Source organism: Elaeis guineensis, chromosome 5, assembly GCF_000442705.2.
Source record: "Elaeis guineensis isolate ETL-2024a chromosome 5, EG11, whole genome shotgun sequence".
Taxonomy (NCBI): Eukaryota; Viridiplantae; Streptophyta; class Magnoliopsida; order Arecales; family Arecaceae; genus Elaeis; species Elaeis guineensis.
The window spans coordinates 12,323,356-12,336,966 of NC_025997.2; the positions used below are offsets into that span (position 1 = coordinate 12,323,356).

The 13,611-nt window shown below is 35.5% G+C and overlaps 1 protein-coding gene and 1 pseudogene across 1 annotated transcript in view; both read left to right on the plus strand.

The window, feature by feature from the left end:
• The window catches only part of LOC105044891 (endoglucanase 9), a 4,934-nt gene extending 3,422 nt beyond the window's left edge, over positions 1-1,512 (plus strand). The window contains exons 4-6 of the mRNA XM_010922965.4: positions 400-535; positions 612-784; positions 876-1,512. Of these exons, the coding sequence (XP_010921267.1) occupies positions 400-535; positions 612-784; positions 876-1,274 (708 nt within the window). The 3' untranslated portion in view covers positions 1,275-1,512. The remainder of the gene's footprint in view (positions 1-399; positions 536-611; positions 785-875) is intronic.
• Positions 1,513-3,420: 1,908 nt separating this feature from the next.
• On the plus strand, positions 3,421-8,440 carry LOC105044892 (protein MOR1-like; annotated as a pseudogene).
• The last annotated feature ends 5,171 nt before the right edge of the window (positions 8,441-13,611 follow it).

Consider the following 13,611-nt stretch of genomic DNA (forward strand, 5'->3'; position numbering starts at 1 on the left):
TTCAACAATTCTCACTATGCCACAGAGTTGAATGTTTTAACCTTGCAAAGGGACAAAATTTGCTTAATTTATGAGCAAACCTCATTCTAGTAGATTGCTCTAGCGACCTCTAGTTTTGTCTTGAGTTGGGTTCCACCGAGCTTCTGTAACAGTTCATCTGCAATTTTTGATGAACTTTCATGCTCATATTTCTTGATTGGCCAGTTTGGTCTTGCTTGTGAACTTTCTAGAGAGATCTAGTAGTTCTTTTTTTGTTGTAGAGAGATCTAAGAGTTCTTCAACTACATTTGATTGATTTGAGGTTGCAGAAAGCTTCAATGCTTCTTGTAATTTGTATAAGAATTACTCTGTTTTCTCTATAGAATTCTAGTTTGCTTATCTTTACTCTTCTGCATCCAGGTTCTTCTTAGCAGATTGAGGCTCTTCTTGAGTCCAGGCTACCCATATGAAGAAATTTTGAGAACTTTCCACAACCAGACCAGCATTGTCATGTGCTCTTATCTACCTATTTTCACCTCTTTCAACCGAACAAAAGGTTTGAGGTTCTTCGTTTTTTCAAATTACTCTCTTGTTTCTCTCAGAAAAAGTCTCAACTATTTCATCCATGGCAGGTGGTTTGATAGAACTAAACCATGGAAGACCACAGCCTCTTCAGTACGTAGTCAGTGCGGCTTTTCTTGCAGCTGTCTACAGTGACTATCTTGATGCTGCAGATACTCCAGGATGGTATTGTGGTCCCAACTTCTACTCTACTGGCGTCCTTCGTAATTTTGCCCAGACCCAGGCAAGTTCTCTTCTAGCGGAAACCTAATCTCTAATGTGCTCGATTTTAACAATTATAGGCTTCGACATGAACTCTCTTCATGTAATGGCAGATTGATTATGTACTGGGTAAAAATCCCCGGAAGATGAGCTATGTTGTGGGGTTTGGAAACCGCTATCCTAAGCATGTTCATCATCGAGCTGCATCAATTCCTAAGAACGGTGTCAAGTATAGCTGTAAAGGAGGATGGAAGTGGAGGGACACTAAGAAGCCAAACCCTCACACCATTGTTGGAGCTATGGTTGCTGGTCCTGATAGACGTGATGGATTCCGAGATGTTCGTACCAACTACAACTATACCGAGCCAACTCTTGCAGGCAATGCTGGTCTAGTTGCAGCACTAGTGGCTTTGTCTGGTGAAAAGAGTGGAGTGGATAAGAACACTATATTCTCTGCAGTTCCACCAATGTTTCCAACTCCCCCGCCACCCCCTGCACCGTGGAAGCCTTGAGATAAGGAAGACCTGTTGTTCTGTGCCTCGTGATCAAAACTTTATGACGATTTTTTTCATCCCAGCTATGAAGATCTAGCATCTATGAGGATGACATGAAAACCTTGTTCAAGCGACTAACGATGTGAAGCCTAGTGCTGCACCACTTTTTGTATATTAGTGTTCTATTATGGCTTGTGTTGTATACAGGATGTATGATATTCATGAGTTTTCCAAAATAATGGAGACCCTTTATTGCTGGAATGATCTACACAACAGTTTTAATGAGTGAAGCTCTTCCCATAAGAAAGACAGGTCCAATTGTCTTGAAACCTCCCGACTGCATGCCTAAATCCTTATTATCATTGCAGATTATGCAGTTCTCCTTGACCATATCCAGTGAAGAACTTGCATGAAATCTTTAGATTTTCTGAGGAAAGTTTCCACTCAAATGAGTGCATGATAAGTTTTCTTTGTTTGATGATATGCCTATTTGTATCAGCGCTGCTCTCCAACCTATTAAGTTCTATGATGGCACTTGGAGCAGTTAGGAGTTAGGTGCCTTTGACGTCATTTTGGACCGTCGGGTGATGATCATCTTCAACAAATGGTTGGCAGAACAATTATCTTAGGTTTGAAGGAATGTGGTTCCTGAATGTTTAATTCATTCCATTTGCAAGTGGTACATATGTTGCGAGGGACACTTGAATTATGCCTGACATACGTGCATGCACGCTGATCTGTATGGCTAACTTGCAATCCCCATTCATGTCTTTGATGTATGTGAATATGGACCTTCAAGCTTAGACGATATTAACCAGGTCCCAGGGTCCAAATATCAAGCCTAATCGTGCTTCGAGCAACCATCTGAAAATCTAGAAATACTGGTGCGCAAGAACCAAGCTCTTCCCAGGCTCATGCTCATCCTATATGGTGATGCTAAGAGTTTGTAATATATGGGACCAAACTGAGACATGTTACATATTCAATCCTGATTACAAGATTTGGTCTTGCCATCTTGCATGGTTAAAGGTAATGTATGGGACCAAACTATGCATGATTTCTTCGCAGGAACTCAAATAAGTCTTGGCTTGCATGGTTAAAGGTAATGTATGGGACCAAACTATGCATGATTTCTTCGCAGGAACTCAAATAAGTCTTGCCCCAGACACAAATGCACAAAAGATGCACCCAGAGATCCATGTCTGGGTCCATATATATCCTGATCCCAAACATCATCCAGATTCGGTCATTTTCTTTTGTAAGAATATCAGTCTTGGAGTTTTCCTTGGGGTCTTCTCTTTGCTTATACCATGAGCGCTCGAGGAAGAAAAAACTCTGCATACTAATCGCCATCGTTAGGCGCTAGCTTTGCGAACCCCGCACTTTTAGTTCTATGTGCCGTTATCCTGCCGTTCCCGCTCCGTCCCGGACGCCACCGCAACCCGGCACCAAATTAAACATTCCCAGATCGACGCCGTCAAGATCCGTCCTCTGTCATATTCCCCCCGCTCCTAGCACGCTCTTGCTTCAAAACCACGCCATCTTTTAAATAAGCGCATAGATTTATATACGAAGAACGGATCTGCCGTTCCTTTCGCCTCAAGAGAACATGCCATCGGGAATTTCCCGCATATAATTTATGCAAGCTTGTTTGGGAGAATATTGGGCGAAAGGCTTTTATACGTCCCTCATTATACGTTCTTTTTAAGTTTGACAATGGTTCGGATCGAACGTGAATTTGAATCCATCCAAATTCGATCTGATATATTGATACATTAATCTGATTCGATGTGATCCAATGAGTCAATATTTTTTTATCCATATTCAATCGGATTGAATATCGAATTATCAGATTAGATATCTGTTCCATTTAAATAAAATTTTTTAGATAAAAATAAAAATATTAAATAATAATTTATTGTTATTTTTTAATTTTAATCAAATCTAAAAATCATAAAACTCATATTTATACAATTAATTTATATTTAAATAATATATATATATATATAATTAAATTATATTTGGGTCGGATAATGGGTTGGAATGATTACTATCCGAATCTGATCCGATATAAAATATATATTTATCCAATTCGGTTCAGATTGGGTCAAAATCTGATCAACATCTTAATCAATCCAGCCCACTGGGGCAGGATCGGGTCGGGACGAGGGTAATTTCCAAGTGTAGTTCTCCCTCTGCCTCTTGTCCTAGTTTAGTTCTTTTTCTTTTCCTTTTTCTTTGAGACACTCCAACGTTCGTTCTGTATCAAGAGCTCGGTGCGGGGAAGTGAATGAGAGGATGTAGGAGAGTTATGGCAACGGAGGACGAGACGTTGCTGAAGGTAGCAAAGAACCTGCCGTTGGACGAGCGGCTACTCCACGAGAACTGTCCGGAACGATGCCAACATCGGCCTCGCCGCCGTCTGCAACTCGGTCACTGATCCTCGGGATCCCTGAAAGAATTCGGTAAATCCTCTTCCTCGATTCTTTTTCGGTTTCTTTTCCTCTTTCATTCCTTCCCAGATCGATGGCATTCGGTTTTTTTATCCGCGGGTGTGCATGGTTCACTTGATAGATGGATGAATCGGTGCTGACGAGGAAAGATGTGGTTTTGGATTCTTTGTCACGTAATTGTTATGTATTTTTGCTGTATTTTGATCGCAAGCGTCTTTCTTGATACCGTTTTTGATTGGTTTGTCGATGCCATAATTTCACTCTGTTTTTTTTTTTTTTCCTGAAACAATCGCCTTTTTTGTTTTTCTTTGTTGTTTGTTTTTGTTGATCAGGACCTCTTTTTACGGATTTGAACGCTTTTGTACGGGAGAAAGCACTCGATGCCCTAATTGCTTTTCTGCGTGCAGCTGATGCTGATGCTGGAAGGTACCATTGTTGTTGCTAGTTGGCTTAACATGCTCTGTTTTTTAATGTATTCGTTTATCTGATGATTATTTTGGTGCAGATAAACAAAGCAAGCATGGGATGCGATTGTTGCAAAGTGCCCAACTGGTCGACCTAACTCTGTCGAGAAATCTCAGACTGCGCATCTGTTCTGGATGGAGTTGGAGGCGGCTGACATTTTTATGCTTTTAATAGTTATTAAGTAAGCGTTCTTTCAGATAGAGCTTGCTATGTTGTTTCACTGGTCATTGCATATTAGCTTGAAGTTTGTATCGTGCCTTTGAATATTGCTGATCCGACTAGATGCAATACTTGGTCTATTCTTAGCTATGTTTGCTCCCATGTTCCCTTTGGTGGATGTTGAAAGCCATGAAGAACTGAATATATAACAAAAAGAGAAGAATGATCCTGCCAGATCCGAATAGATGGGATAAAGCTGTTGGGTCATGATAATGATAGAGAAATATGATCCTAAGAAAATGAGAGGGCTTCAAGAGTTTTGCATGTATTCTGTTTGACCATTAGCAAGAAGCAAAGCATGTGCTAGAGGCTGCAATCCTATGCAACTTTTCTGTTTCATAATTGAAGGAATAATACACAAAAGAGGCTTTGGGTTTAATGTTCTGCAAATTTTGTGACATAGTTAGTCTACAAGCACAAGGAGTGGATTGGGTTTCCTTGATATATAAGGTTGTTATGAATGCACATAACTTAGTGGCTGAGATGCTTTTTATGTCAGGTTAGTGGGCACTGGGACTAGTTAGCCGCTCATCCGAAGGACACTTTTATAGAAATGGTGGAATCGTTGATATAAGAATGCATTGTTCATTAGAAGGGTGATTACTGAGTGCTGTATTGTGAATCCAATATGGGGGCAATTTCCAGTTAACTGGAAGGAATGGTCCTTCATTTTTGGCTGCACCTCATGAGATCTGGGTTGAGCCAACATAATTTGACTTAACCTTATGCTAATGGGTGTGCTTTTGCTGTTTGAAGGTAATGTTTCCTGCAGTGCCCTTTGTGCACAATCAGAAGCAGATAGGACACCAGTACTCTTACTCCTGTATTGTATGTTACAGTGTTTTCTTGTCGACATCCTCCATGTCTTTCAAAAGAGCTAAGCGTGTAGCTTCAGACACATCAGCATAAGGTGGTTGGTTGGACTCTGAGTATAGAATAAGTGGATATGTTGCCTTTCCATAGCTTGCCTTAGCAAATATCCTGCAGCTCTAAAGGATGAACAATGTACCCAGTATCCACCCTCTTTCTTCCCTCCCTGATTCTTGATGTCTCTCGAGGCAAGCAATACCTCACAGATTTTTTTCCAAATATTAGTTGCAGCTGAACTTTTGAACTAGCCTTTTTTTTTTTTTGGAAAAACATGACCTCCTCAAAACAATAAAAATCTGAACTAAGAGAAGAGTCAATTATGTTTGTAATAATTAACAATATGACAACATTTAAAGCTGACAGGTATATAAGCATTTTACTAATTATGAAACTGTATCTGCAAAAACCTATGTATCTCAGACTTTTTATTTCTAATGATCTATTCAATGTTTCAAATGAAATAAAATAAATTAATAATGATTGTTTATTACAATTCATCTAATCAACATAAATCTGAACCAAGTCCTGAACGGTTATTTAAACTTTGATAGTAGTTCACCTCGAGGCCTACCCCCTCCACTATTATTGAAGTAGTTAGAATTGCTAATGATGGGAGGTACCCTATATTTTTCTACTCCTATTCCATCTTTCAAACATGTTGATCTTCATGATAATGAAATGCACATTTCCTATCCAAAAAAATAGTGTAAGATAAGGATTGTATGTAGAGGATCTTTACCTTTTACCACCCTTGTGCTTTCTTTTTCACCCACCCTGTTAAATCATCCTTGTTATCATTGCATATAAAGTATATGTTTCATCTTCATGTTGTAGAATATTTTGAGCTGCTTGCCAATGTCCCCCATTATTCAGTTTCCCTATGATTGCCTATAGCTTTACAACATAATATATAATATAAAAAGTCATTGATCAATTGGGCAAAAATATAGAAGTCATTGATCAATTGGGCAAAAATATACATGGTCCATGCCTTTTTTCTCGGGGTTATTAATAGGAATTAAGACATTTAACAGCAGGTTGCTCTTTTTTACTTTTTCCAAATAAGCTAATTTTCTTCCTTGATAATTGGTAAAGATTTTTTTTTTTTTTCACTAAAAGAGTTTTCTGGATCTCTTTGTGATTTCAGGATGTCGTGGATCTTTAAAGCTATAAAAAAATACAGTTGCAAAAGCTCTTCTGCCAGCTATTGATGTCATGCTTTGAGCTCTCAGGTCTGCATTTTTTACCAATGGATGTTTCTGTAGGCCCTCCAACCCTCATCCCCATGATCTAGTGAGTGAACTAGGATAAGTTCTTCTGATGTTCTTTCTGTATTAACTGAATTTGGGGCAAAGGTGGTTCCTCCAAAGAAGACATTGAAAATGCTTCCTGAACCTTTGGATCAGCAAGACCAAAATGTCCGTGCATCATCTAAAGGGCTGACAATTTAATTTGTCGCTGGTTTGGGAAGGATCCAGAAAAATCTATTATTTTTGAGAAAATTCAGGATACCATGGTGAGGAAGTCATCCATTTGTTTATTTTCATGTCATATTGCATATATGACATAATGTGTTGTCACTTTATTGTTTGAAGAAAAAAGAACTTGAGGCAGAACTTGCTAATGTCACCATTTCTGCTAGGCTATCTCATAAGAAAATGTAAAAATACTGATTCTTTAAAAATCTTATGCTAAATGCTTGTTCAATTTTTTGCTGAATCATGTTGCAAGGACACATGGAGTCACATGGTTTATTACTACAAAACTGAATGGTTTGCCACATAACATAATTATGTAATATTAGTACTTAAACATGGTTATTTAATTTCACTGTTATTGTTCCTTCATATGGAATATCGTTAATTGATATCTTTTGTTGGCTCTATACTTACTTGTCCAACTTGTCCCATATAAATAATCATTCTCTGCTACCTCTAAATAATCAAATATTTAAAGATGGAAAAAAGATTGTTCAGTTATTTGAATATGAGTAATTTTATTGAGATAATGATTAGGATCAAGAAAGATTAGTAATACCAAGAGAATGTACATTGGTTTACAACTACCATTAGCATGCTTTTGTTGTTGTTTTGCTCTGGAATGAAAGCCAAAGATTGTCAATCCCACTATAGCAGAAGTGTCATGATTTCAGAATTCTGCTTGATAGATTTGTTTTGTGATGATGACTTCATTAGGTAAGGTAATGTGATTTTTTCCTTCTTTAAATATTAAACCCTCGAAAATAAATATGCATGTGGATATAATAGCTTTTTAGCTTCTAGAAAATAGAAAATGATATAAAATCTCATTTCATGTAGTTATTTTAGACAAGTAAAATGGAAACTTAAAAAATAATAAATCATAAAATAAATTTATAATATTGCTTTGTTTCACATTTCCGGCTAAATGCTTTGAGATACCTTGAACAGTATTGTAAAATGAACCATTTTATTCGAAGTCCTAGCTGATAATGGCTGGTCTCAGCTGTTGCTACAACTATTATCAAAAGTTTTGCTCACTCTGGTAGAGAATGGTGAACATTGCATCTATTAATGTTTGGCATGGATTCAAGGCTCACGTATCCCTAATCAGATGTTCAAAAAACTGCATGTAGAGATTAGTACTTCGCAAGAGTGGGTTCATCCATGCAAATTGTGGATTAACTAATGATTAGAAGCACTCATTTTTCTGTCCCATTATGTTACTCTTGCATCCATGTATCTTCTAAATATAAATCAAAATACACCACTTGAAACTGATGGTTTGTAAAGCGTTCACGGTCTCATATCTTGGATATTTTATTTCAGATTCAAGCAAGACAAGGAAGCAGAGTTGGAAGCTGTTACAGAAGCAGCAGGTATTGGTACCTCTCCAGAATTCATGGTTGATGTTGGGAACCCAAGTTTATGTTGTCTTTCTATCTAGAATTCTTTTTTTCGGAAACTGGTTGAAGTACACTGCTCTATGTAGAGAAAAAGGCACGAACCTGGACCAACATGTTGTTATTTAACATGATGCATGCATTTCAATTCAATATGATTCACATGCAGCAACTTATATAACTTTCTACTTGCAGCTCCCCAGGAAATAGATGAATATGAACTTGTTGATCCTGTTAATATATTGACTCCTTTGGACAAGTCTGCATTTTGGGATGGAGTGGTTTGTGCCATTTTAGTTTGAGGAATGCCAGACAATGACTCAAAGTATTTTCCTTCTCTGTGCAAAACAGATGTCTCTGAACACAATTAAAACTTTCCTGCAAGTCAACAAACGTAAAGTCTTTAAGCTACATTAAGAAGTACTTATTCTTCATTTTCTTAACCATAATGGAATGCCAATGTCCAACACACAGTAGTAGAAAAGCTGTTCAGATCCATCTTGCCATAAATATATAACTGAAGGTACGTGATGATAGTCCTTCTAGAATGTCAAATTAAACAACATGGAAATTCACACTAGACAACACACTTTCCGATACTACAAAAAAGAATGGCTCCAAGTGCATATGCATGAAACATTCTAAAAATTTGAAATACTGCACAAGAATGCAGCAGAGTAAGGAATTATGGTTAACTAACAAAGGAAGACCAAGAACTTGATTCATTCACACAATAACCTGAGGATCCCACCATGATGCTTACTAGGTTCAAGTTTTCAAGCTTGTGTCTTTTTAGCAAATTCACAGTAAAATTATTGACAATGTGTTAGCTTGATTATTATGCTGCTTCATCATTATTTAAAAAAAAATAAAAGAAAGTGATAAATTAAGATGGATTGAATCAAATTACAGGGCAAATACGAAAACCATTATCAAAGAGAAATAAATATTCAGACTTTTGCAGGAATAGATTGAATCAAGTAGCACATCACTTATTTCATATCTGCTCTCATGTAATGTAACTGATTTTAGATCAAATATGCAACTTTAGGCAAGGAGAGGGATAAGTTAGACATGTACAACTTTAAACTAGTTCAAGAAGAATGTGGTCAGCTACATAGTTTCATTCTGCATGACAAAATACTGCTCTCAGCATCTACAGGAGACATGAATGTAGGCAATAGACAAGCCAAATAGTTGAAAATTCATTTGTCACATGAAATCACCTAAATCACAAGTCATTATCGATAATGCTTCAAATATAGCCCAGTGCATCCCTCTTGCATGATTAAAAGATTTGTTTGCTATGATATTCATCCAAGATCCAAATGCTTGACACTTTATTGGATGGTATTGCAAGCACTTTAGAACTCCAACCTGTTGTCACCAATATTTTCAGATCTGCATTTCTAACCATTGTTTTCGTCAAGCCTTGCATCTCAACATTGCGAAGTCAGATCAGTTACATCTACATACTCATTAGAAATTTCTGAGAGTGAAGTATCTTTGCCAATGGGCTTCTCCCTTCCCATTGCTTCAGTAGGCCTCTGTTAGTGCACAAGCCAACAGATATTGTAATTCCAAATAAGCCAGCAAGATGCAGAGCATGCATTCTATTCCCTTTTTAACAGAAGAAAACATTCACTCCATGCATTCAATAGGTACTAACACGAGATAGCAACTTTATATATTAACCACAGTTACTTTTTCTCATTAACCACATCAACTTTGGCTCAAAGTAAAATTCTAAGTTTAAGCTAAATGAAACAAAGAGGTCAAACGTAAAAATAACCATACGAATTAATTGGGTTGGTGAATAATTACTGTAGCAATTATAACCATGTCTCCTTCACATAGTTTCCACATTTAACCAAAAGAACAATCATCCAGGAAGACAAATTGCCATTCAGTCCATCGGAAAATGATGCTGATACGCACATATCATATACATTTACACACACGTGTGCAATACTGTGAAACTTGAAAATAAGTCTGAACAATACTTCTTAGAATCCTTATGCAGCATAAATTTCAGATACATGCCTTAAATGTTCAAGTATAATACATGAGCCATGTATAAAGAAACCTGGTCTTCTTTCCAAAATGAATAACAACTGGAGGGAGAGGGAGGAGGAGTAGGAGGAGCAGCAGCAGGAAGGAATAGGAGTTTTGACTTCTGTAAGATTATCGGCAGATTCTTACTCAAACCTAAAACTATTTAAAAGTCCCTCAATTACATTTTGATATGAATACGGCAGCTGCTGTGGCAAAAACGTCTTCAGCTCCCTGTATGAGCCTTAAATTATTTAAAATTCCTAATCTATTGCTTTCAGATGATACCTCAGCCTCTGAGGACTTTACATCAAATGGAAAAATTATCTACCAGTTCCAGCATAAACCCAAAATTATTTTAAAGCTCCTAATTTGCAACTTTCATGCAAATATCTTACTGCTTATAGGATAATTATTTACAGATCCCTATCTGAACATCGAGTTATTAAAAAGTTAAAAATTTACAAGTTCGATTTAAAGACGTCAATCAACTGCCGGCTTTATATTCCAGTTGAAAACTTAGATAAAGATCCATATCAAATTTATACCCTATAAAACTAATAATTATAGCAAGGATCATGAAAGGACCACCAGGCGCTGGATATTTTAAGGAAAAATATAGTGAGAGATTCCTGAATGGACGTTTTCTCTTTAGATGTCCCTGGGACCTGAGAGCTTCCTGAGATCCATGCCACTTGTCCATTGTTATAGCAGTTGATGAGATAGCATTTCGTGACTTCGTCCGGTTGGGGCCATTATGAGGCCGGTTAGTTTGTGCGCACTGGAAACTGGGGTTGAACTGGGTTATTGCGATTAGGGAAAGCTTGGGCCGTGGGTCTATTTTTTAAAAAATAAATATCATAAAAAAATAATTAACTATTTTATAAATAAATTTACTCATATTCTCATATTTTTTTAAATAGATAAATTATATTCTCATAGATAGCATTTATCCATGAAATAAAGAAAAAGTCTTAAGTCATTTATCCATCAACTGAAAAAATAATCTTTTAATTTTATTTCTAATATACCCATGATCCTATGATAATAATATAATAATATATAATACCATCTTATATATAATATAATGTAATATTATTATTGAATAATAATTTTTTATTATTTTAATATAATATATTATTATAGTAATATAATATTTTAGTATAATATCTTATTTATTATTATAATTTTGTATTAATATTTTATATTATTTTAATATATATTAATATTATATACTATATTATAATATATATATATATATATTTTATTTTATTACATAGTTTATTTATTATGTTATACATAATAATATAATTTATGAATATATATTATATAATATTATACATTATAATAAATAAAATATAATATATTACAATATAAAATATTATACTATATTATTATATATAATAAAGTATATTATAAAAAATATGGATAGATTTTAGCAATTTATTCAGAAAACTAGTAATCCAAAGGAAACATGGATAGCAGATTCTCGAGCTATTTTTCAATGCATGAAAGAACATGGATAAATTATTTTTTTGTCTGAATGTTGTCTAGAAAATACTTATTTAGAAAAATATAAATTCATGGGTAAGTTTTTTTTATCCTCAAAAGAATGAAAGAATAACATAGATTTATCATGTTTGAGGAGAAGATATAGCGGCTGATCATGTCTTTACAGTGGCAGGCAAGTAGCGGTGAATAAGTAAAGCATCAAAGAAATACCAAGTATGGATGTGGAGATCAAAACAAAGGATAGTCACACTCAAAAAACTATTATTTGATGCTGAATGGAGTCTAAAAGGTTTTGTGACCAGTTGATGGAAAAGAATTTCTTTGGCTTCATTTGAATTTTCTTGATGGAAGTTAAAGTAATTTGTTGGAATAAGGTTCATCATCTGTACTAATATCATTCTATCACACTGTTGGTATGCAGAATGGTATAAGATAGTAAAATATATCGAGTGCCGATATAGTTTGAGTTTGCATACCAATTTGATGATGATGTAGTATGTCCGGCATGGTATGGTACCGGCTGGTTTGGTAAATCTAGGGTTGGAATATTTAGTTGTGCATCGTACAACCAAGACTTCTCACTTAAGACCTTTTTCCTAAATAGGAAACATATATGATATTGCTATCCTAAATTGTCTGCTTCAGTGACCAACCATGAATAGAAATGAATGGCAAAGCAGCACTTGTTTCCTTGAACTAATATGTTGAGGCCCGTTACCATTAGCTGGACTTGTGAAAAGAAATTTGGTCCCCCCTCACCCCATCTTCCGTTGGCCAAATCATTTTGCCAATCCCTTAAAATCCCTGTACAAGAGAAAATAGACAAACTTAGCTTCTCATAATCATTACTGATTGAAACGAAATGTTACAATCAATGAGCCAATGTTTTGTATGATAGGTTTTTCTTATCAAAAAACATCTAGACTGGTTTTAGATCACCCGGAGGTTGTCATTTATTTTGCATGTAGTGTGGAGATGAGTAGACTCCTGAATGGAGTCGCTTGAGTGCCAGCCTTTAATATTAGAGAATACTTGGGCATAATATTAACAACTATATAAGTATAAGCAAGCATTCTGAAATTATAAACCAACAACTATGCATCATTTAGTAATTGATGTTCAAAACATCAAAGAAGGTAGTTATATCCTCAGCCTTAATTCCTATAGTATGGTAAAGGCTAGAAAAACAGCTTGGCACTAGGTAGCTTACAACAAAATTGTTTGAGTGAGATAAAACACTGGACATATTAATGACAATTTAAGTGGAAATAATTACAAATTGAAGCTTAAATGAATAATGTTCCATAAAATTGGTACTTTCAAACATATGCAACCATCCAAAAAGTGTTCTATAATTATTTGTATTATGTGTTACTATTAGGTCATACTTCGATTTTTTTAGCTATGAAAGTAAGGTGCTAGCAACCTAGGAGTAGATCCAAGGGAACTTCTTTTATATCACAACCAAAAACATTTTTTTAAAAAAAAAGAAGGTATCCATCAACATCAGTTTTTAGGTAGAGTGATATGTGTGCTCGAATTTTTTGAAATTCAATATTACACACCCTCTATTGACTATCTATCCTATTAACAAACTAGCCTACCAATTTCCTTCTTAATATATTTATCTACTTCTATTTTGTAAAATAGAAACTCTTGGAATTAGGCATGAAAAGCTGGCCTCTTAAGCTAAGCCTCTTTCTCTCTCTCTCTCTCTCTTTAATTTTAACTTAGAACCCAAATCCCATTGCTTATATATATATATATATATATATATATATATATACACACACCATATATTTCATTTATAATTAATTGAAGAGGTACCGATTACCACCCCTAATAATCAATGGCATAGATGATAGATCAAATCCTCCTCCATCTATTACCCCTATTCCCCAAA